Below are 26,081 nucleotides of genomic sequence, written 5' to 3'. Positions count from 1 at the left end.
ACACCAGCCCTCCAAGGCCCTCCTATCTCAGAGATGAGCATAATTTTCAACCTTTCAAGGTGGCAAATGTGCACACTGGATAGAAGTAAGCCTGCTACGAACCTTAAAGAAGGCTCTGTCCTGGGCCCATAAGCTCAACATGTTGACTTTGGCAGGATATGAATACCTTCTAAATGCTAATAAAGTTACTGAAATGGTCCTGGATAATTCGTCATTGCACTGTGACCCAGCATGGGAGAGGCAGAGTTGTCACATGGCCTGAAGCCTAGAGTTCCCTTCAGGAAACTTTTCACTCATCCTCAGGTTCACTTTCTCCTCAGAGTGGTACTTGTCCTTGAAGCATGCTGCTCCAGACCCACTCTGGACATGCAGGCAAACTCCTTCCATTCAAGGTAGAGCCCTGCTTTGTAAGGACCATGGCTTTCCAGGCTGGTATCTGGGGTCTCTGTCACCCAAGCCCATTTCCCCAGGCAGCCAGACCCTCCAATCCCACTACTCATTTGGAATAGAAGTTCTAGAAGAGGAACATAAATTCCAGCTTGAGAACTGGGCTTGGGTCAAGCATAAGACTTCATTCTCCTATCAGTGGGTTTGCTGTGTTTTTGCCGTAGGCTCATGAAGCAAGAGGTAAAAAGGATTCCATGCAGAAAACTGTGCTTTTCATTTCTCTAGGATTTCAATGTTCACTCTGAAATGCAGTGTGCCATGCAGAAGGGGGAAAAGGAAGGACTAGAGAGGAGGAAACAAGACTGTCATGATTCAAACAAGTATTTAAATATTCACTTGCTACTTACCTGCTCAGTGGTCATGGGCAACTTAAATCTTCAAGCCTCAGTTTCCTCACCTGTTAACTAGAGATCATCATGACTACCTGATAGGACTTGTGACAACTAATGGTGTCCATGTTCGAAAGTGCCTAGCACATAGGGGGAACGGGGCCAATTCTTCATTTCCTGCCCTCCTATTTTAGGCATCTAGAATCACATGCAGGAGAATGATGCTCTTAACCAAGTCACTGCTATTTGCTGAGCCTATTTCAAGGGCTAATGGCACAGAAAGGACACATCTTCTATTAGGTATGTGTCAGAGAGAGATCTTGGGGTGTGTGGCTGTTCTAGACACAGAGAGCGCACGTGGGCCTTGAAGGCAGGGCAATCCATGGAAGGCACAGGGCAGGGTTGCAGGGCAGTGATGGCAGCTTCTATAGTGGGATAGGGGACAACTTGCATCTTCAAGCTGAGAGATGAGATTCCTTAGGCTCCAGACCCAAGAGGGTGAACTACTTTCCACTGGGAAAAGGATCTGGGGACCACTAGTGTCCTCTTCAGGTTTGCCATGGCAGAACAGGTGTGGCCATTCCCACGGGGACCCCCTCCACTGCTGTGACTCCTTCTGGGACCCAGCAGGCATTAGGAAGGTTCCTTCCATTTGAGCTTGTACATTTCAAAGTGATGAATCAACTAAAAATGATACAGAGGAACACAAGAGCTGAGAGAGAGGAGGAGGGGAGGAGAGGATGGACTAGCATTCTTGAATGCCTACCCTCAGCTAGACGTCTACAGGGGCTACTTAGCTGAATCCCCAAGACAGTCTGGGAGGTAGGCAGAATCCCCATCTCACTTTCTGTCCCTGAGAAACATGGGCTCAGGGAGGCCTCCAAACCTTACTCCAAGTCACAGGGGAGGAGCTGGACTTTGAACCCTGGTCTGAATACAAAGCCGGAGCATTTTCTAATTCCTCATGAAGCTCTAGGAGGCACTGCCAGGGGAGGTAGGAGGAGACCAGGCACCAAAGGATCTCTGATGAGTCAGTTTTCTTCTGTGGGTAGATTATTCATGATCCATTTCAGTTTGCTTCTGCGTAACCATACAATTATTGTTACAAACAGTTAAAATTTTTTCCTATGTGTCCAAAGGATGAAAACCACTTACAAAAGCAAAACAAACACCAAAGCCAAAACAAAACAAAATCCAACCCTTAAACAACCCCAAACAACAAATGTGCTGAAAAGAAACTTCCAAAACTAAAATTGCCAGGTTTGCTGTTACTGTTCTGGGGCCATACCACTGGGGCAGATCACAATTCTGATTGGTGAAGTGGATTCCTGTGCAGGTAAGAGAGAGCAGGATACCACCATTCTAGGTGAGCAGAGAGAGGAGAGCGAGTTATTGACAGTGAACTTGCCGTCTAAATTAAGCATGGGGCTCAAAGCTACTGGGTAACGTTTTCAATGGAGATGAAAACAGTTCTTTTAATTAATCAAACATGAAGTATACCAGGAGAGGGATATTACTGTGTCTATACACAACTCTGACATCATCTGATTTTAACAAGTTTACTAAAACGACAGTCATGGCCTTGACAATACTGAATGCAAAATACTGGTGTACACAGATTTTACAGAGTGGCTCCCAAGAGCTGGGTCACAAAATAAGGTTTAACAGATGGGAGAGGCCTGAGGGAAGGCAAGCACACGGATTTTATTGAGAAAAAAAAGCTTATATACTGTAGGGTTGCTGAAGTTTAATAAATAAAGGTCAACTTATAATATATAAAAACAATATAAACATTTATATGCTACATGCATATCATATAATTTAAAGTAATAATTTATATATGGGGAGAGATGCCAATCTATGTTCTTCCAATCTTTCTCGACAAGGCACACACACAGGAGGTGTCTATCCGTATCCATCGCCAGCCTACGAGTTTATTGTTTTCTGACGTCAGTGCTCGGACATAGGTTTGGGACGTTTTGCACTGAGAGTTCCAGTGTTTATCGTCAATACCCCTGCAACCGTTTTTGACAGGCCTGGCTTCTTTACATCTCGTCTCATAAAAATATTGTTTGACGGGAGAGTTGCCGGTTTTGATCTCCCCCAGCACCGTGACCTGGTGTCCCCGAATGTCGATGGCCGATGACTTGTCTGTCACCCACAGACTCTCGCTGTCACACACGGAGTACTCTCCTCGGTGACTCTTGTGCTCTGCGTACCTCTTCCGCCGCGATGTTCTGTTCGCCACCTCGGGGTTGCCCACATAATCCTCCATGAGATACAAGGGAGGGGGCTCCAAAGGGGTGCTATCACTCAGCAGGACCCGGGGGGAGTTGTAGCGTCTCTGTTGCCGCAGCAATTCCGTGTCCATTGCAATCATCGGCTGGAACTCTGACTTGGCGGGCTCGCCCTGCTCCTGCTCTCGGGGGGCCTCTGCTTTGGGCAGCGTGCTCTGGTAGTTCTCCTTAATGTCCACCATCTGCTTGGAAAGCTTGTTTTTCAAAATATCTGCCTGGATCAGCTTAATAATCAGGGAATTTAGCGAGTCTTCTGGCAAACTCCTTTGATCCATGTTGTTACCTTGGATGCCACGGAGATAAGCGAGAAATATCACATAAAACAAGATGGACATCACCTTGTTCACCTGTAAGATCTGAAAAGGAAACACAGGTGTTACTAGCAGACTGTGGTAGCTGATGTCATTCTGGGACCAGCTACCTGAGCCGGAGTGTCCCTGTGAGGGTAAGAGAGCAGGGTGCCACCATTCTAGGTGAGCAAACAAAACTCTGACGTCCCAAGATAGAGCTCTTAGATCTCAGTCCCCACCCCTGGGAATCTAAAGCACTTTTCTCTCCTAGACTTCCAAGTGCCTTCAGCTCAAGTCTGTCTTCTAGCACTGTGGCTGTGTGATGGGAAAAGAGACTGTGTGTGTGTGTGTGTGTGTGTGCGCACAAGTTGTATAAGCAGGAGGGAGAGAGCAAAGCATATTTTTAAAACAAAATGAGCCAAAAACATTTCTGGAGAGAATTACAGATTAAAAGGGTTAGGTCTCTTCCTAGGACCCAGGGCACAAAGGCTGAGGCAGGAGGAGACTGCGTGCCAGCCCTTCTGTCTCTGCTCTTTGCTATTCACACAGCCCCCACTGCACTTGCATCTGATGTCTGCTCTATCTGCAGCCTTCTGTTCGGTGTGGACGATGTCTTGCCACTCCTTTAGACATCCCCTGAGACTGGAAAGACCATAGCCCACTCCACCTTGGCAAATCATGAAGAAGTTGAACCTGAAAATTATAAATGCATATTTACAGCCTTTTATTGGCAACAGCAGCCTTGCAAATGTCTCGAGACAGAGCTCTACTGCCCCCCGCCCCCCCCCACACACCCACCCAAATGCAGCCCTTGGAGTCTCCCAAAGGAATACCCTGCGGCTGGGGTTGGGGTGGTTGCTTCTGTATGGTGACATCAGAGAAGGGCTCAGCCCTGACTGGGCCACGCCTGGTAGAGCTGTTCTCCCCTTGTAAAGGACCATGTGGGGCCACTACCTACTCTGGGAGAGGGCCTGAGTTTCAGGGTGCTCTGCCAAGCTCTCCAGTGAACATGCTTCCCCAGGACACCCAACTGCTCCGCAGAGACTGTCTTCATTCACAAGACGGCAGCAGAAGCTGGAGAGGCAGCAACAACCAGCTGAAATTAACGAACCGGACTTGCCCTGAATTGCAAGTTTCCTTGCTGATTAATTGTTCTTGTTTAGTTTACTAAAGTTTTCATTACAAAAAGTCTCAGTGGTTAGATTTCTAATTCTGTTATGTTCTTGTTTAAATGGCATTTTTAACCCATCAACACACTCATTCTGTTGCCATAGCAGAACCTCAACATGAGGTTTCCACTGAGTCCGTGTGGAATTAGTGGGCTAATCTCAAGATACCGTCCTTGCTGGTCTCTCCCTCACTAGAGCAAAGCCTTGATTCCCGAAAGCTTGGCCCTGGAAGAGACTCTCTGGGTGGCTGCATGGGTAATCCCACCGTTAATACGTTGTGATTCACACCATCCGCCGGGAGGTATCCATTCTTTAATCACCATTGCTATCACCTCGCTGGCCCCCAGGGGTATACTGTTTCCTCTTTAAAGCTATGTCTAAGCATGGAAAATAAAACCCTTCCCTTTGGTTCACCTTTGGCACTTTCAGAAAGACTTTACTAAATCCAGGGGAAACAGAAGAGAAATAAACAAAGGTGGCATGAGAAACAGAAAAGCCACCCTGCTTACCCAGTACCCATGACTGAGCCTGTCCACACTAACTTGTTCCCAGGACTTACAGACACAGCCTCTTTTCCCATATTGTCTGAAGAACTGTTGTCTTGTCCCCAAAGGCCAGCAAGCAATGTTGCAGGCACTTTGTTCCAATTTCCGCCTCTCTCTGATAAGGAGACCATCTTTTTTCCATGGGAACCACTTTGTGGACAACTGACACCCTCAAGGTTAAAGCATGAGCAAAGGATTCTAGCTTTGCTGCCCAACCCTAGAATTGGCCCTAGGAATCGTATTATCCCAGGAAAATGGTTCCCACAGGACAACTCATCTCCCTCTCACTCTGCATATAAGTGACATTTCCTTCAATTTTGCAGGACCAACAAAATGAAACTTGAAAAATACAAGTATATCCTACATACCACTAGAACAGGGGTGGGGAACCTTTTTTCTGCCAAGGGTCATTTGGATATTTATAACATCATTCTTGAGCCATACAAAATTATCATCTTAAAAATTAGCCTGCTATATTTGGTCAAATATTTAATTAACTCACCCCTAATGCCTTGGCAGGGCCAGACCAAATGATTTTGCAGGCCTTATACAGCCCAAGGGCCAGACATTCCCCACCCCTGCACTAGAATTATACCCCCTTCTCCTACCTCCCCACTACCAAACAGAATAAAGCTTCAATAACATAATTTGAGACTAAATGTTTATCAAAAATTTTATTAAATCCCCTCAAACCCAGCCACTATAAACACAGAATACACAGAATATCTGCTCATGAGGAAATCAATCAAGTGTGGTTGGGGGCGGGGGGGAAGGTCCCAGGTAGAATAAGAGTCAATGTATAGATTAACAAGGTGAATACAAGGGTGAGTTGATAGGAAGAATGAAAGATGATACCAATGGTTTTGGAATGCATCTTTATGGCTGGTGGTCTCCATACAGAATTAAAGGGTATTAAAAAGAGAAGATCATTTAATCCAATTCCTTCATTTTCTAGAAGAGGATATCCTAAATCACAGTTTAAAGAGGGGAGACACAAGGGAGATAAGGGTTCTTTGCACTTCGGGCCTAACCTCCCTTTTCATCATATTATGATTGGGCTCTTACATTCTATGCCTCAGCCCCATTCACTCTTCAGAAGGTACTTGGATACGCTTTATAACCCATGTGCATGTGTGCTCCCCTCACCTTGCACACTTTCATCACCTCTCTGTGGAGATTTTACCCATTCCTCCTTGCCTGGTTCAAAAACTAACTTTTCTAAGAGGCTCCCAGCAGCAGCAATTGCCACTTCCTTTGCATTTCCTGCAGCATGTTTTCCAAATGACAATGGTGGGCGGTATGGCATCCTTCATGGCATCACATGGCTTACTCTCTAGACTCTTCTCTGAGGTCAGGAGCCCCTTCCTCCCTGCTCGTGTCTGTGCCTCTCCCTGCTGTCCACACCACAGTGCACACAAGATGGAGGTGGAGGTCTGGGTGCCATGAGTCAGAGCTGGAAGTGAGGGTGGCTGAAGGCAGAACCAGTTTCATAATGTGCAGGGCATCATGCAAAACTCATTTAGAGGCAGGGTGGCTTCAGGAGGTGTGACCATGTTTGAATCAATGTGCGGAGTCTCCAGGCACATGTCCCATTCTCCCATTGCACTTCACTTACAAAACACATATTCAGAGATAAAGTTCTTAAGAATTTAAAGATGACAACAACAGAGCATTGAACACTGAGTGCAACGGGGTCCTCTTTCTGAGTGTGGGACCCCAGGCCACTGCATTGGTGCACATCCATAAAGCCAGCTTTGGCTATGGGAACTAAGATGTTCCATCTCGGAAAATTGTTTGAAGGTAGAGTAGAAATCCATTTTTGGTCAGGAGGGATGGGCAAAGCCCATGGATTACTGCATTCAGAGTGTCATGTTCAGAGTGGTGGAGAGGAGCTATGATTTCAGTGGTAATCTGGCAGAGAGAGCCTGGGGTTGTGGGGGGGAAAAGGCCCTTGAGACTGCCTGCTTTCTTCCTGCAGGCAGTGGTGACCGAGGATGGAGGGAGCTGAATGAAGTGGTGGGAGAGGTTTATTGATTTTGAGAAAGAGAGGAAGGGAGGGGGGGAGAGAGAGAGAGAGAGAGAGAGAGAGAGAGAGAGAGAGAGAGAGAGAGAGAGAGAAGAGAGTGCAACATTGATCGGCCGACTCCTGCATACTCCCCACCAGGAATTGAACCAGCAGCCTTTCAGTGCTCAGAATGACACCCAACTGAGCCACACTGTGCAGGGCAGGGGGAAATATTTTACCACTGATCTTGCCATGAGAGCATGGTGGGCATAAAAAGCAGGTGGACTTTTAGTTGATTTTATTATTGTTTTAAATTCTCTACTGACAATACTACTGCTTGTACAAGTACAAAGACTGGTGGACTTTTCTACCACCCCACATGGGTGCACACTGCCTGTGGGAGACCAAGGGCATTTTGTGGGTTAGAAAGCTGGTCTCCTGACTCTTTTAGACAGCCCTGCCCCCTTCAGGAGAATCAACACACAAACTCAACACAAGGAAATCAGGCCACCTCTGGTAGGGGTGGGGTGGTGGGTGGAGTGGGGGGGGGGGTCAATCAGGGAAAAAGGAGACATATGTAAAACTTTAGACAATAAAAAACAAAACGGTAATAATATAAAAAGCTGCTTGTAGAAAATGGGCCTCTGTGACCCATCTCCAGCATGGTTGGCTTTTGATGGAAACAGTTGCTGAATTTCCCCAGGGCAAATAGAATGTAGGAAGGAGGGAAGAGGATATAAGAACAAAGAACTGAGAATGTGGGCCAGCATCATGGTGGAAACCCCTGAGGCACCTGCCTCAACTAGACAGGGGGGAGTGGAGGCAACTAGAAAAGGCCTAAGCCCAATTTTTTTTAGATGGTCCAATGGGGAGACAATAAGACCTAGGCAACATATGAGGAAACAGGTGACCTCATAGTACTCAGCCAATGAGGAACCAGAGGAGGGACTGAATAAATAGGCTGTCTTTGCTGCCCCATGTGTGCCTGCACAACTGGATGGACACCAGCTCTCAAGGATGTATTAAAAGTCTTGTTTTCACCATACTTCTTTCTCTAAGTCTATTATTTGAATTCAGACAGGTGAGCATTTCTCACACTGCTCAAAGGCCCTGATCCTGCCATTTCTGGGTCTGGACTGTTTATTACCAGCACATCCAAAACCTTGCCACGTTGCTCTGTGATCAGCGGTGGGAATGCCCATCTGCAGGCTGGTAAGTGTTCTGAACTATTCGCGAGGCTGCATTAAACCCAGCAGGCTGCCTGCAGACTCCACGCAATAATCTGCTTTCAGCTTCTGCCATAAAGAGCAAGCCCATGAATGCTGGTAGGAGAACTCACCAGGACACAAGGTTGGAAACTGTAAATGACCCTAGATAACCTCCTCATTTTTACAAATAAGGAAACTGAGGCCTGGCATGATGGTGAATGGAGTTGTCTGAGGTCAGACTGCTCCATAACAGCAGAGAGTGACAGGTGACACTCAGTTCTTCAGCTCAACAAAACCATGTGGCTTGTGCCTGATTGGTTATTGGGAGGGCTAAATAATGAAATCTAAACGAGAGCACTTAGCACAGTAATGGCATAGAGTGAGGCACTGGAAATACGACCTGAACATAAACCTGAATTACCTGTGGCAGCAGAGATGCTGTGTGCCTGACCCCTATGCACTCATACAAAGTACTGGAGGGGCTGTGAAGAGGGAAGGCAGTGCCAGTGCAGCCTGGCAAGGCACATCAGTGATGTTTGAGATTTAGAGAGACGTCTATGCTGGGGTTCACTGTGGTATATAAGCAATGAACCTGCTGTGTTATCACTGTCGGCATGTCTCCTTTTTGCTGATGAAGCCGTGTCTTCTTCATCTACACGTGCCTGACGCCTAACTCAGGGCTGGTCTCATTTATTGAATGAGCGCCCACTACAATCGAGATCTACCCAAGACACAGCTCACTGGCCCACGATCTGTATGGACTTCTGCCAAGTCTGGTTTGGAAGCCAATCAACTCTGCCTTCTTTTCCCAAAGAAAATACAGGCCCTGGCTCTGAAGTGGGCCCTGGTCCCTAGGCTCTTCTTGGCTCTAATTGGAAAAAGACCTGTTAAAGACCTCAGTAAAACCCCCTTCCTACACTCTCCCCAGTGCCCACTTCCTCTGCTCAGAGCTTTCCAAGATCCTGACCAACTTGCATATGCTGTTTTCCTCACTTACAAATGCTTTCCCACATATGGTGTTTTCTTGGTCCCTGGAGCAACATTCCTACAAGGTTTCACCATCCCTCAAAATACTCAAAAGAGAGCAATTTCTGATTCCTCCTTTTTGGCTCAGTTTATAATACACACTGAGGGGTTTGGGGTATTCAAGAAGCAGATGAAATGGAAAAGGAAGCTGAGGTGAAGAGTGGTACAGGATCTGACCCATAGCAAGCACCAGGTCTGCCCTGCTTATATACAACGAGGTGGGACCTGTATCCACTGAGTTCAATTCTCCTCTCCCCACACTCCCTACCTCCTCCAACCATATACCAGAGACCTCACTTATTCCCTACATATGGAGTAGATTTTTAGTCTGGTCAGAGTGGGAGCACAGGAACAAAAATGCTACATGCCACATACTGACATACATTCAATCTTTAATCTTTTTTTGTTTTGTTTTGTTTTTGTTAATCCTCATCCAAGGATATTTTTTTCCATTGATTTTCAGAGGGGAGAGAGAGAGAGAGAGAGAGAGAGAGAGAGAGAGAGAGAGAGAGAGACATGTGAGAGAGACACATTGATTGGTTGCCTCCCAGACATGCCCCAACTGGGCCATGGATCAAGCCTGCAACTGAGGCACGTGCCCTTGACTGGAACTGAACCCAGGACCCTTCGGTCCACAGGCCAATGCTCTAAGCACTGAGAAAAACCGGCTAGGGCCAATCATTAATCTTGATAACCATTCCTCTGAGTTCAGTACTTATATTTCCCATTTCATATGGGTAAATTGAGGCACAAGTTTATTTAATAACTAGCTAATAACCATTAATCTTGATAACCATTCCTCTGAGTTCAGTACTTATATTTCCCATTTCATATGGGTAAATTGAGGCACAAGTTTATTTAATAACTAGCTAATAAGCAGCAGATCCTTGGTCTGATCACAGTCTGGATCTGGAGTTGATGCTCTTAATGATTATACTGCGCTATCTCTCTGTCCCTGTGCTCAAACATTCCAGAGAGTTTATATACAAAGGAAGCTCACGTTCCAAGCCCAGAGCCAGGACAGCTGCCACCAGCAGGTTGAGTGTCTCCCCAAGAAGCCTCAGCTGCAAGCAGAGTTTCCAGTGATTTGAGGCCACCACTCTGGTCTCCTCCATCCCACCAAGGCTACGTGTTGCAGTAGACAGAGCACTGGCTGGACCTTCTCCAACTCTAATTGGCACCAGTGCTGGAAATCAGGGTGACTTACGAAGAAGACACAGACTCCAGCTTTTCTCAGGGAGGAGGCATGAGATCAAATGTGGAAGCACTTTTAAATCTGCCGAGTTTTTAATATGCAAATTCAAGAGATGTCATGATTTCTGGTATAGCGCCTTCCTCCGGAGGCAAATGCATCCTCTGGCTGGGGCGAACAAGGACACGGTCCAGCTGTATCCAGAAGGGCCTAAATCTTTGGAGAATTTCTGCAGCTATGACATGGTTTCTGACTAATGCTAAGGGCTCAAAAGACCACATCCTGCCAGATAACCCTAACATCTTGTTCAGGGAATGGAGAGAGAGAGAGAGAGAGAGAGAGAGAGAGAGAGAGAGAGAGAGAGGAGGAGAAAACGATAGATTTAAAATTGAATGACCAAAAGGAAAGGAATGAGGTGGAAATATTAAACTAAGTTCATATAAAAGACCAGCTAAGCTTGTTCCCCAGATATTAATTGCAAAATTAATTCAAATTAGCTTTGTTCTGAACACAGGTCCTGAGGTCTAAAAATTAGTCAGTGGGGCCATGCAAAGACATTCTGACCCATGACGAGGCAAGGAGCGAGGAGAGACAGATTCTGGTGGAGCCTCTGCTGGGGATTGGTCTGGTTTTGGTTAATCTCTTTATTAATGATCCAGAGCAGGAGAGGGAGGGAAAGCAGCAGATTAATTAAAATGCACAGATGACGCTCAAAGGGAAGGTGCTACAAACACCGGTGAGGACAGACCAATTATTCCCCAGCACCCATGGGGGTTGGCAACCTGGAAATAGCATGATGAGATTCAAACTGGAAACATGTAGATTAACTCACTAGGGGCCAGATGAATCCAAAACCAACAAGGGAGGGAAAGGCTTGCAAAAGGATGAAGGGAAGGAATGACTTGGAATTATTACACGTAATAAATGAGAAGTGAACCCACATGTATAGGGCTCACGTGTATGTGAGTTTTCCCCGTAACTCAACGTTCGTTTCTAAAACCCACCTCATTCACTCTCAGCACACCTTTGGGGTCGTGGCAACTATCACATTCCGTGTCTTAGAAAGTACACAAAAGTTCATAAATTGAGCTTCAGAGAAGGCCCCAAATGGAGCCAAGATCAGAGAGTAAGTCAACAACTGTCACTGGAAGATGCGCCGAGCATGCTCTGAATTCCCCAAAACCAAAAGTGAGGGGTGATCTAGAGAAGGAAGAGCCAGCCTCTCTCTCTGAGACCTCATTTGAAAATCCCAACCCCAGGGCAGGTCTGCATCTATGCAAAGTCAATACAGGATGGAGCAGAGGCAAGGAGAGAGATTCTTAGCCTGTCCTTTAAAAATCCCTCATTCTGCATGGTTCCTCTGTTAAAACCGTACTTAACTCGGGGTTCTGAAACTGACATACTTGGCCCACGGTCTGGACTAGGACAAGGTCCTCAGTTTTCACAAGATGCTGGCTTCCCAGTGGCAACAGGACAAGTATATTCCAGAATGAAACAAACAATACAGAGAACCTCAGAAGACTGACTTGCCTCCCTCACAAAGGAATTGGTCCTTCTTCGAGGCCAGAAAATGAGGAATAAAGATTCTTGAATGAACAAGGAACCTATATTCAAAACCAAGCTTGAGGCCCCAAGATGGAAGTTGAAAGCTATGAGTTTGCTTTGCACAGCTGTCGGGGAGGAACTTTACATTGTTCAAAGCATCCCCTCCTCTGGCCCCAAAGCAGTGAAAGATGGAAGGTATGGCACATGTCAAAACAATGTACACCAGCAGCTCCGAGAGGAAGGTAGCGCAGTTATTCCTCAGGCTCAGGAACCCTCTGGCATGGTCCCATCTTGGCAAAAAGATCTGAAAGGAGCTTGGTGTGCTGACATGAGCCCCAGGAACCCCAGATTTGCTTTATCCTTTCCACACTACAAACTCTCATTTCATGGCCAGAGGGTGGTCAAGGAAGGATCTGCCAGAGAAAATCTGTGTCAATCCAGCTATAGGCCATACAGGCATTTATCTAGTAAATTTAGTTTTCTTTGTTCTGGGCACTAATATTCATCCATCATGTGCATAAAGGTATGGGTGCATGGGCTTGTGCATGCACGGGCACGGGCATGTACACATGTACACAAACACACACACACACACACACACACACACACACACAGTGTAGCTCCCCAAGATGAGGATGGGTTATGGTTAGGCTATTTCCAAATTATCATATCATTAAATATTCTGAGACATTTTGATTTCGGTTTCCTTTTCTGCACCTCGGCTAACTCCATTTTCCATGTGTGAAAATACACAAGGCAAGGTTGCTTCAGTTACATACACAGTTTGGGATCCACCTAGTGCTAAACTCTTAGCATCAGAGAACTGCTCCAAGTCGACCTTTTTGTTTTTAATTTATGCCTCATGTTCGAGTTGGGTTTATATGTCAAGCATACGTGTTATCTGCAAAGTGCTATATAGCTGTAAGTTAATGTTATTACAGGGAGGGGTTGTTAATAATGATAATAAATTATGATGATGATGGTGATGATAAAGTATCATTCTTATCTCCCCAGCCAAAACTGAGTCTCAAAATGGCAGAATAAAGAAGTTGGCTTCATCTTGAGAGCTGAAAGCTCAGGGAAATCCCAAAGCATGACTTCCCTTCACACTCTGGATGCCTCTTCCAAACCAAGACCACAACTGGCTTGGCAACACCCAAACCTTTGACTGCACATCAGCCAGAGCAGCATCAGCAAGGCTGGGATCAACCAAACCATAATGGTTTGGCCTCAGGAGGACTTGGCCACAATAAGTGTGGTCAGATGGCAGCCTTTCTCCTCCAGTCTTGATGATTAGGCGTGTGTCAAATATAGCCTATGTCTCCCCCTCACGCCTCCTCATGGCCCCACAGCCAACTCCTTTCAGGAGGATGAGGGGTTGGCAATGGCTTGTGGCTGTCTTTGCTCTGAATCCACTCTCCAGGAAACCGCCATGTCTGACGATTCCGAGGGCAAGGCTTCCTTCCACTCTGCTGGCGTTTCCTCCCTCTGTTCACCCTGGCTGCCATCGTTCACCTGAACACGAGAGGTGGCTTTACAGTGACTTCCTGAGCCCCTTCTCATCCACTTGTGATGTGCACACAGGAGGCTGGGATGTGCACACAGGAAGAAAATCCATTTCCCACCAAAACTGGAGTGTGTGGTAGGCACTTCATAAATGTTATGACTCTAATCCCAAACAGTCTACTGACTCTTTCTGGGCAGCTGGGTGAGACTAAAAGCAAACCCAAAGCTTGTCCTTTGACAGCAATTTTGGCACCAATAGCCTGAACCCAAAGCTGTCTTTAATCACAGACACAGTCATAATAATCGCTAGTAATAACAGCTAGCATTGCCTGAGCCGTGCCATATGCTAGGGACTTTGCGAGACACTTTACATGGATTATCTCAATTAATCCTCACAGACACGATTATTATCCCCACTTTGCAGCTGAGGAAACTGAGGCTCAGAGGGATTAGGTCGCTTTGTCTGAGATCAAACATCAATTGAGAGGCAGAGCCAAGATGCAAACCCATGTATGTGAACCCTCAGAACTCACTTTTAACCAACACTGCATAACACCTCCCAATTCATTCCAGAGAGTCTAAGGCACTTGCCACTGGCTTGCAGTGAACTAGGCAGCAAGCACCATGCTGGCAAATTAATGGTTCTTTCCTTTTTTAGAAAAAGAGACATCCAAGACAGGCCCTCTGAAACGTCTAGGACATTTCACTGTCTGAAGCTGGCATCACCAATTCATAGCAGCTGAAAAACATATTTCTGTGACATGGGGCTAATGGGCTCATTTAGCTATGCTTCAGTTTCCCCGAATGGAAACTATGCCTTTCCTATTTCCTTATTTGATGGTAGAGAAGACCAATAACCCAGGGATTCTTTGTGAAAATTGTTGAAATTTGGAAGGTGATACAGATTTCTGAGTCTTTGATTTTCATTGGTGTTAGTATATTTGGAGCTGACAAGGAGAAATAAAATAACGTGGACTCTTGGCACATCTCCTGCTCTGATTTATGAATAAAAACCGACTCTGCTACTAACTAGCTTTCTGGCTATGGGAGGACCATGGCTGGTCTTGGGGTCTCAGTTCCGTACAGAATTTCTCCACGGGGAACCTGCTGGTATTTCAGGAAGGAAAGTTTTTCATTGTTCAGTTTTGTCCCCTACACATGAAGCCCTGGCTCCCACCCACTTAAAAACAATCATGTCCCCCAGTCATGGTAACAACTTTTTTTTTTAAAAAGCATACACACTTTTCCAAATACCATCTGAGGTGGCCTTATCCCTCCTAGTTAAGTATCACCTAACACAATACTGGTGGACTACAGAAGTTGTTCTCAGCCATTTTTGGATCACTGACCCTTTTTAAAATGCAGTAAAAGCTAAAAAACCTTTCCCAGCCCCTAAAAAATCAAAACATACATGAAGGGAAAAAACTCCAAAGTCATTTCAAGGCAGTTTACAGACTCTCTAAAGCTTAACCCAGAGACCCCGATGAAGAATTCTTGAGCTAAAGAGTTTCAAAGGTTCTTTCTGGCCACAATACTCTATGCTTCTATTACCCTCTGCCAACCCTGAGTCATTTCTGCACTAGTCCACATGATTTTCATTACTGGTCTCATTTTCTGGTCTTCCCTGTTTTTCTGTGTCCCTTTGAAGCTATGAAGCCAGGCAATGGCATCCTAATCTTCTAGGATTCTCACACAATAGGAATTTTATGATGAGAAAGTGACTTGCCCAAAATGAAACAATAAATTAGTGGAAGAGCCAGAACTAGAACCCAGCTCTCCAGAGCAGCGGTCACCAACCTTTCAGACTTCACGGACTACCAGTGGTCCAGAGAATGAGCCCTGGACTGCTCATCTGGAACCAACACAGAATAGTATATTTAAGAACATAAAGATGGAAATCTGCCCCCAAGGCTCAGTTGCCAGCAGGACTTTCTCAGGGAGGCATAAGAGTCCCATGTGAGCCTGACCAATACAGCATATTTAACACTACACTGTGCGGGGGCTGGGCCCCTGGCAGCCTCACCCAGCTCACAAGGTAGCCCATGGAGGCAGTATCCTTCCCTCCTTCCTCTTACAAATATTTGTATAGCTCCGTGCCATCACCCAGTGACATACACACTCCTCAAGAGCTTTGGGACTTTGTGCATTTTCCTTTCCATCTCTCATCCTGCACCACTCTGGATGATTTCACCTCCAATCTGCTGGCTTTCCCATCCCTTTGGTCTCCCCGTTCTGCAACATCCTCAGGATGAGTGCTCTCTGTTATCTTGGAAACTTTACTGTTTCCGAAGAGCCAGCTGCTATTATCCTCCAGGGACGAGGAGCACTGAGCGTGGCTGCACACTCTTTCAGGAGGAAGAGCTGGAGGCGGAGGACTGCAGAGCAGACACAGGACACTGGCCTGGGAAGACATCCCTGGAAGCTTGAGAGCAGAAGCTTCGGCATACACAGAGCCTCTCTGATACATCAGATAGCAGAAGTGGGTAAGTTAGTCACTCTATAACAGGGTCTAGCCAAGACAGAAAATAACAGGCACAAGCATGTTGCTCAATTAAAACACAGCTGCCGATTTTTTTTCTCCTTCCATCCAGAGGTGGTGTCCAGGTGCCCTCCCCTTGTGTGCGGGTGGCTTGTGGCTGTTTGACCACAGTATAGTGGAAGTAACAAGGTGAGGCCATAGAGGTCATGCAGCTTCTTCCTGTTCTTGGAGCCTTGAGCTGCCATGTGAGTCATCTGACAGCTGTGTGGCCACCATGCTAGAGAGATCCCCTCGATGGTCTTCCAGCTGGTCTTGCCAAAGCTAGCCTTGTGAGTGAAGTTGGCCTGGATAACCTGGACCAGCCCATCAGCCAGCTGGGTACCACCAGGCAACCTCTGTCAACGCCACACAGGCACCGAAGGATCCCCCAAATCCAGCTCTACCCAAATATATGACAAACAATAAAAAAGGCTGTAGCTTTACACCATTAAGTTTTAGGGTGGTTTATTACACAGCAAAAGGTAAAAGTCATTGAATGAATTTGCTTAGAAGGGTGTGGGTCAGGTCTTGAATCTGGGATGTAAAATGAGTCTGCAGGACAATGACTATGCACTACAGACTACGGGAGGCTGGAGCCCTGAAGAACAGGAATGTCACCTGAAAGTGTGGCAGCCAGAAAGTGTGAAACCACCTTCCACTCCGGGTGAGTGTGTGTGTATGAGAGAGAGAGAGAGAGAGAGAGAGAGAGAGAGAGAGAGAGAGAGAGAGAGAGGAGGCAGAGAGATGGGGTGGGAGTAGGAGGGAGAGAGAAACAGGCAGACAAGGCTTTCTTGAATAGGAGGTTTCAGCTGAGTCAAAGGCTGCTGGACAGGTGGCTTTTCCACCTCGTTGGGAAAAACTGGGGTAGCGAGAGAGAATGCCCCCTACCAAGCCACTACTGCTATAGCTCCAGAGGGTGTCTGAACTTAGATTAATGTGAGAAATTGCTCCACCTGGCCACTATGCCACTGCTAGTTCAATGCTTTCATTAGCTTACATTTTCTTCTGCCAGCCAGCAAAATGAACAGGTTGGTGCCTCAGGCATGGCAGGTAGCCACTATTCCAGTGCTACGAGAAAGTACAAAGGCATGAACACTCAGTTTCAAAAAGAGCTCCCTGGCTGTGACACAGAGGCCCATGAAACAGGCCACAATTGATCGTGCAGGTCATTTGTCCCCTGTCCCCAGCAGCACCACTGTCAAAGGTGGGGAGAGGAGGAATTCCAACCAATACACATGCTGCTGGGAAGCAGAACAGGCAGTGTGTGTGTGAGTGTGTATGTCTGTGTGTGTCTTTCTCTGTGTGTATGTCAGTGTGTGTGCCCTCAAGTGTGTGTGTGTGATATGTGTCTATGTTGTATGCTGGGAGAGGGATGCTGAGAAGGGGAGAAAACCCAAGGGTTAAGACTAGGTGCTCCCCTCAGCCTTCCCATTCAGTCACTGGGAGACCATGGACCAGCCTATTTTTCCCTCCTCCCAAGCATCAGTTTGTTCTTCTACAAGGCCAGGGAATCCGAGTAAATAATCCTACAAACGTTCCAGTGCTAGCTGTCTGCCTACTTTCAGGAGACCTAAACAAGGCTCCGGGCTTCATGCTCTCTATCCGCTTGGACACAGAGAAGTGAGAGGTGGTGCTAGGGGTCCTACGTACCCCCCGGCCCCCCCTCCCACACACACACACACCCCATCAGCTCTGCTAATTTACAGAGTAAGGCACAGGGCTCCATGGCCTTCTCAGGTCCCTGTGAATTAGAAACATGTAAGGACAGGCAGGGGAGAAGCCTGGGAGATAGAGAAAGAAACTCTGGGTCAAGTTTGCATTTCTCATTATTTCCCCAACCCTTCTCAAATTCCTTTTGTTTAGAAAGCTCCTTGAGTTTCTAAGCCTTCCCCCTCCCCCATCCCACCCCTGAAAAGCTCTAGGAGCTCCTCCAGCCTGTAACCCTTCTGGATAACACGTTCCATATGTCGGTCACTCTGCATGAAATGTCTGCACTCACTTTTCTGGTCACCTCCTCCGTGGTCTCTCCACACTGCCTCTCCCTAGAATAGCCTACCAAGCCCCTCTCAGACCCTCTATTCAAGAGGCATGAGTTTGGTTCAGGTTGGAGCACCCTGTGCTGTCCCCCCTCCCCCGACCCCGATCAATTCCCATTTAGGATTCCTGCAGGTTTGCCTCCTGGGTGCCTAGAGGGCTTTGCCTTTGCTCCAGCCCACCCGCCGCCACGACAGCTGTGGGAGACCCTCCTTTAAGCACTGGGGCTAATTGAGCAGTGCTCCCACCGAGCTGGCCACATTATTTGCTTAGCATGTGCTTTTATAGCAGGGCAACACAGCGTTCTATTGTCTTCCTGCCCCACCCCGGCTCCCCCTCTTCCCGTGGTAAATAAAGGCTGCAGATATTTTTCCAACATCACTTCCAATGTTCCTTTTGTGGATGCAAACAGACCTTCCATTCCTCCTCGCTTAACCCCTACCCCATGCACCTCCCCTATGCATCCTGCCCGCTCTGATATATATTTTGGCCACTGAGCTTGACTCCTGAAAAAAACTGCAGTGCACAGCTTCACACCAGTTTTTTGGGTTTCTGCAGCTCTGGAGAAGTTGAGTTGGGTGGGCTGAAGATGACCTCAAACTGGTCAAGGGAGCCTGAGAACTGCATGCAATTCCTCTTCCTCAAAAGCATCATTGTATTAAAGGCTACGGGCTCCTATGGGTGCTCTGTAGAGCCAGCAGAGGACATCTTGAAACAGGAAATAATACAAACTGTTAACCTAATAAGTGCAGGTGGGAATGAGTAAGGAAAACATGAGACCACAGGGGCCAGATTGAGGGCTCAAAGCTTTCCAAAACAGATACACAGGTCTCAAGCCCAGAAGCACATCTGGGGTGTGGCAGACCATGGACTCTTAAAGGACAGAAGGATGGTGCTTTGAACACCAACCAGATGCCAAACACTGCAATTTAAAATGTAACCCCTGCCGAAACCGGTTTGGCTCAGTGGATAGAGCATCGGCCTGAGGAATGAAAGGTCCCAGGTTCGATTCCGGTCAAGGGCACGTACCCGGGTAGCAGGCACATCCCCAGTGGGAGATGTGCAGGAGGCAGCTGATCAATGTTTCTCTCTCATCGATGTTTCTAACTCTCTATCTCTCTCCCTTCCTCTCTGTAAAAAATCAATAAAATATATTTAAAAAAAATAAAAATAAAATGTAATCCCACTGTCTCTAGCTTTTTTGGTGGAGATGGAGTTAGGAAAATTATAAAGAAAGGGTGTAGCTCTATTATTTATTTTTTTAATTAATTAATTTTTTAATCCTCACCTAAGGTCTTGCTTAAAAAAAGGGAGGGAGGGAGAGAGAGAGAAATATAGAAATATCTATATGAGAGAAAAACATTTATCAGTTGCCTTCCGTACATGCCCTGACCGGGAATGGAACTGGCAATCTTTCAGTGCATGGGATAATGCCCAAACAACTGAGCCACTCTGGCTTAGCGGTATTGCTATTTTAAAGCTGAGAAATTTAGGGCATAACTAGGTGAGTGATGGGCTCAAAGTTGTCACAGCTTGCGGTAAAACTAAAACCTGACTCCCGCTCCTACATTCTTCATAAAAGATAACCCGCTCTCTATTATCAAAGTCTTAATGAGTCCAAAGGACAGACCACATGCCTATGAACACCCAGGAAGTAGAGACCCTTCATCTATCTCACCATAGGGAGGTCGATAGGGGCACAGAGATCTGTGGGAGCAGAGGCACTTCCACCCCAACGTCGATGAGTCATATGGTTGAGAGGAGAAGATTGCCATGAATTTTGGGAGAGCCCCTATAGTACAAAATGCACATGGCACTTTCCTCTAGGCTCCCTATTTCCTTAATGCACCAGTTTATACAAACTGGGTCATTTCCAAAGCTGGGCCACCTCCACTACAAGAGCATCCCATCCAGGGAGATGAATACGGCCTGCCATTGGTCCAAGTTCTGCACCTACTTCTTTCCAAGCCTCCCCTACTCTTGTCCTCCTCCAGTCTTGGCTCCATTCAGTCTAAAGATTTATTGTATACTGGAAATCAAACAACAGGTTAAGTCAAAATATGTGTTAAAAATGATCTTTCTCAACAATACCTGTATTTAGAAAATGACAACAAGAGTGAAGGAAAATGTTTGATGATGTGTTTGGATGATGCATGACAGCTAATGAGACAACTAAACTAATGTAATTGGGGGGACTTGACTTCAGAAGCTCCAATTATGCGTGGTGGGGTTGGCAAACAGCCCTGCAATTTGGTGCTAATGAATGGACTAACACAGAGGATAAGTGGGAATCCAAGAATGTGCAGGAATATATCTGACACTGTGTTGGGCATGCAGTAGGGGGAGGACAACAAAGACCTGATTAATTGAGGTGGAAAAAGGTTGGAGACCTCATAGCAGGCAGTCATTTTTGCCCAACAGACCAATTCTTCTGCTACCAGACCAATTTGCAAAGCATGTGAGCCATCTTTTTCAGGGAGCTCTACTTGGTTTACTAGAAAGAATGCTGCAGTGAGTTTATGGTTGTGCAGACTAAATGACCAGATTGACTGGATTTTATAGAGGGGATTGCAAAGAAGGCCCTTCCAGACCTGTGATTCAATGTTGATGTCATGAAGGCAAAAGACTCCACCATAGGGAGGTAGATGGGGCCACAGAGATCTGTGGGAGCAGAGACACTTCTATCCCAACTTCGCTGAGTCACATGGTTGAGGGGAGAAGATTGCCGCTGATGTGATCAAACTAAAGGGTCTGGAAATATACTGCCATTGGTTCAAAATGTGGAACTTTGATCCTATAGCATGATGTATTTTAATTCCCCTTGGTGATGTTAATAAAGTAGTTGCCTAATGCCACCCTAATATAATTTATGAAGCACTGATTCACCCAAAAAAGGAAGAAGTAATGATCTCAGTTTGCATCCTATTTATGCCTGTGAAAAGGTTGAGTGCAAATCAAATTTCTGTGAACTGAATTATGTTTTAAAATACTAGGAGGGCTTGCAATAATAAATCTTACTGAAAATTCCCATTGAAAGCAGTAAATAATATCTCCTCTATTTAAAAATACTATATATTGACTAATTTTAGTTTAAAGCAAAGGACATCTTTAAATGTAAAGCAACTATGCTGTGAAACCATGACAATTCCACTTTGAACACAAATGCTTTGAGATTAAAGTCTTCACCAAGGGAATATGATTTATTCTTTGATCTGCTCTTCGACGATCTGGGTGCCCTGTTCACATGCATTGTTCCCTATGTCTTATTCTTCAGGAGGCTAGAAACCTAGAAGGAAAGAGGCAGAAGAATTCCCCTGATGAAAGTTCCCATTTTCCCACTCTTATGTCCTCAACAATGTCAACTAAGTTCCCATAATAACTGACACTTCAGTCTTCTTCTAAAAAATCTCAATAAGGAAAGGAACAGAAGGAAAAGAGGGCAGAAGTCATGCACTTAGAATAATGATGGTCTCAGCTATGATGACAGCTAACATCACTGAGCATTTACTCCATGCCAGGAATGGCGCCAAGAAGTGTGCAATCAGCCCTAGTTGGTTTGGCTCAGTGGCTAGAGCATTGGCCTGAAGACCAAAGGGTCCCGGGTTCGATTCCAGTCAAGAGCACATACCTTGGCTGTAGGCTCCTCCCCGGCCCTGGTCAGGGCTCGTGCAGGAGGCAACCAATCGATGCGTTTCTCTCACATCGATGTTTCTCTCTGTCTTTCCCTCTCTCTTCCATTCTCCCTAAAAATCAATGGAAAAATATCCTCGGCTAAGGATTAACAACAACAACAAAAGAACTATGCAATCGCAATCTGATTTATTTCTACCATACACCTATGAGGCAGGTCCTACAGTTCACAATCCCTTATCTAAAACCCTGCATATTACTGAATATTACCTAATATCCTCAATGGGTCCTGCATATTACTGAATATTACCTAATATCCTCAATGGGTCCTGGGCAGCATCCCATGATTAGACAAGTTCATATTTCTACTGCAAAATTATATTCACCTAAGTGAGATAAACATTATGTCAACTTATTCTGCAGCCAAATGGATCTGCTGTCACCTTAAGAAATGACTCTGGGTTTTGAGCTTTTTAGGATTTGGAATTGTAAAGAAGAGACTGGGGACATTCTGTCTATTTCATACATTTAAAAATCAAGCCCAAAAGAAAGTAGCTTGCCACACTGCTGCGAAGACTGGTAGCAGAGCTGGGATTCAGACCCAGGTGCGTCCAACTCCAAAACCACATTGTCAAACACCAGGCCATGCTGGTCATGTTCCCCATCCTGGGCCTGAGAACATGAAAACTCCCTACTGTGGTTTTCAGAGGAAGCCAAATTAAACTGTGATTGCATGCACCCCTTTACAAGTTTAAAAAAAATTTTCCTTAAGTAGGTTTTTCTAGAGTGATTTTTTCCTTATTATAAAAATAATAAAAGCATATTAAAAAGCACTCTAAAAAAACAAAAATATATAAAGAAGTCTATCAGCTCCCACAAGTATCATTATGGAATATTTGTGTCCAGCCTTTTTGAAAACATGCCAAGTTTTTCTATGCATTACATAGTTGAGACTCTTTAATACATGTCATTCTATGACTTTCTTTCTTCATCTTATCATCTAAGCCCATTAAATATCTTCATCCCATCATATTAAAATTATATATAAACAAAATGTTGATGGCTATATAATATTCCATCATAGGAATATGCTATAATTCATTGGATTACACTCCCTTTGCAGGAAATTGTGTTTCCAATTCTCCGCTCTCATAAACAGTGCCTACAGTAATTGTCTTCATATTCAAAGCTGACCATTGGTATAAGTTATTTCCATAATCCATTGCTTCAGCCACCCTCTATCCTCTGCTCACATCTACCCTGTGTGTCCCCACCTCAGGTCAATTCAAACATCCATTTCTCCCAGATGATACCCAGACTGCTAAGAGGAGGAAACACACATATGCACTATGCAGTGCCAGGTAAATTTATGTTCTCGGGTTCAGCTCAGATCCACAAGTTACTGCTTTCATGCTTTTACTAGAGGCCCGGTGCATGGATTTGAGCACTGGTGGGGTCCCTTGGCCTGGCCTGCACCCTTTTGCAACCTGGGACCCATCAGGGGATGTCAGAGAGCCGGTTTCGGCCCGACCCCAGCAGGCCAGGCTAAGGGACCCCACGGGTGCATGAATCCGTGTACTTGGCCTCTAGTATGCACATAAGATTTTTGGTTAATCTCTTCCCACCCTCCCCCCTTCCCTCTGAGAATCATCAGTCTGTTCCATGTTTCCATGCTTGTGGTTTCCACTTCTGCATTAAACGTCTGCCCCCTGGTGGTCAGTGCATGTCATAGCTACTAGCCAGTCAGCTGGTCAGCTGGTCACTTAGGCTTTTATATATATAGATACTCATATCAGGTCTTTCTTCCATTCCTCACACAGCTCTTTCAAAACCACATGTGTCTCCTGGCCTCTTAGAACACAGAAATCTTCCCTTCTGCTTCATAAGGGGCGGGGGGTGGGGGGGGAGAGAAAAGAAAAAGAGTCCCTTAGGTAGGAACTCCTTCTCACTCTCTAACACTCCCTACAAATCTACTCAAATGCATGAACTGAAATGACCAGATACTTTATCACCCAAACAGAACACATGTGACAATAAAGGGGGGGGCATTGCTCATCATTTGTTGGGGTAAGGGCCGCACAGCAGGTTTGCCCTAGGTCAACCAGGACATGTGGCTGCCCTAAGTGAGCCATAATTTGCTCAGAGTGGCTGAGCCATCCTTGTCACATAACCCTCTATAACAGCACCTATACTGATAGGCTGTCCCACTCCTTTCCATTTCCTCAGAAGCCTCATCCCACAAGGCTCCCTCCAAGCCATACCTTTAACCCTCTCTACAAGTTTCCTCTCCTCAGTATATAATGTCTGGATGTTGCCAATCTTAAAAGATAGAAAAGGAAATAGTCATCTTCCTTTAGGGACAACTACCTGATCCCAGCCCAGCTTCATAGAAGAGCACCTGCATCCGTTACCTTCAATTCCTCAGCCACCCTGCAACAAGCAGAATTCTCCCCTACCCTCATCACCACCAGCACCAGGTCCCTTGTGACGCTCCCCTCCTAGAACACCTGACTTCCTCACTGAAAAATCAGACAGACGTGTTGCAGTCCCTCCTTCCTTAACCTCTCAATCTCCCTCCTTCCTCTCTATGATAGTACTCACTCATGGCTTTTGCCCCAGTATTTATCTTTTCACTCTTTCAGTGTTTCCCCAAACCCTGCCTTTTTCTTCTCATCTGTGTTTATGATTGTGCAATTCATGCACCCTGTGTGTGTGTATTTGTGGACGACTTCCATATCCACATCTCCAGAACAGTCCTCAATCCTAAACTCTGAGCCCATAGTTCCAACTTCCTACTGCACATCTTGACTTGGATGTCTCAGAGGCATCTCAAGGGCACTACATCCAAAACTGAAGTCACTACCTTCCCCCAAACCCTGCTCATCCTCCAGCCCCATGTGCTTGCTCGGTAGGGTACGGATGCCAGCATTTATCAGAGATCATGCTGGACTCCTCTATTCCCCGCCCCCATATCAAATTTATCTTTAATCCCAGTTGATTCTGCTTCCTCATAGTTCCCAAAATCCATCGTCTTTTCTCTATAGCCCATGCTATTTCTCTTGCCTGAATTACTTCCGTGGATTCTTAGATGGTGTCTGAGACCCCACTTTTGCCCTCTCCCAGCCTCCCTATCAATTCTTCTCCACACTCGAATGGAATGATCTTTCTAAAATTAAGCCTAATTGGGTCACTCTACAGCTGGATAAATTCCTGGTTTTGTTTATTTTTAAACTTTGGAGATAAAGCCATAATTGCTCAGACTGGCAAGAGACCCTTCACAGTCTGGTTCTTGGGCGCCTCACCTACCTGTTCTCCTCTCACACTGTGCACACCAGCCACAGGGAGGGTCCTCAGCTCTGCAGACACACCATGCGCTCTCACCTCTGTGTGGATTCCCCTGACTCCTGCTTTGCCAGGAATATTCTCCACCACTCTCCTTACCTGGCTGATTCCCATTTGTCCATCTGATGATGCTCACACATCACCTCCCTGAAGATGTCCCCTTAGCCCTTACCACCTTCTTCTTTAAAAAAAAAAATATTTTATTGATTTTTTACAGAGAGGAAGAGAGAGGGATAGAGAGTTAGAAACATCGATGAGAGAGAAACATCGATCAGCTGCCTCCTGCACATCTCCTACTGGGGATGTGCCTGCAACCAAGGTACATGCCCTTGACCGGAATCGAACCTGGGACCCTTCAGTCCACAGGCTGACGCTCTATCCACTGAGCCAAACCAGTTTCGGCCCTTACCAGCTTCTTTTATAACCATCCTTTCACATGTCCATCTCCCCAGAGACTGTAAGCTCTCTTTCTGTATTTGATGCTCCCTAGAACCTATAATGACAGCTGGTTCATAGTACGTACTCAATAAAAGGCTCCTAGAAACAACATCACTGGATCAAAGGAATGAAACTTTTAAAAAGCGTGAACATTTGTGATTTTGTCCTGATATAATGATACTAGAGGCCTGGTGCACAAAAATTTGTGCACTCGGGGGGGGGGGATCCCTCAGCCCGGCCTGTGCCCTCTCGCAGTCTGGGACCCCTCAGGGGATGACCACCTGCTGGCTTAGGCCCGCTCCCCAGGGGATTGGGCCTAAGCTGGCAATCAGACATCCCTCTGGCAGCCCAGGAGCCCTCGGGGGATGTCCACTTGCCAGCGGGGAGCAAGCCTAAGCTGCAGTCAGACATCCTTAGCACTGCTGAGGAGGCGGGAGAGGCTCCCACCACCACCACTGTACTGGCAACCATCAGCCTGGCTTGTGGCTGAGTAGAGCTCCCCCTGTGGGAGTGCCCTGCCACCAGAGGGCTGCTCCTGCATTGAGCATCTGCCCCCTGGT

At 46.1% G+C, this 26,081-nt stretch overlaps 1 protein-coding gene across 1 annotated transcript in view; it reads right to left on the bottom strand.

Moving 5' to 3' along the window:
* Positions 1-2,321: 2,321 nt before the first annotated feature.
* Positions 2,322-26,081, bottom strand: part of NTF3 (neurotrophin 3) — a 69,882-nt gene continuing 46,122 nt past the window's right edge. The window contains exon 2 of the mRNA XM_006084133.3: positions 2,322-3,429. Within this exon, the coding sequence (XP_006084195.1) occupies positions 2,635-3,429 (795 nt within the window). The 3' untranslated portion in view covers positions 2,322-2,634. The remainder of the gene's footprint in view (positions 3,430-26,081) is intronic.

This window comes from Myotis lucifugus, unplaced genomic scaffold, assembly GCF_000147115.1.
Source record: "Myotis lucifugus unplaced genomic scaffold, Myoluc2.0 scaffold_10, whole genome shotgun sequence".
Taxonomy (NCBI): domain Eukaryota; kingdom Metazoa; phylum Chordata; class Mammalia; order Chiroptera; family Vespertilionidae; genus Myotis; species Myotis lucifugus.
Note: the sequence above shows the minus strand (reverse complement) of the source record. Positions and strands in the feature narration are given on the sequence as shown.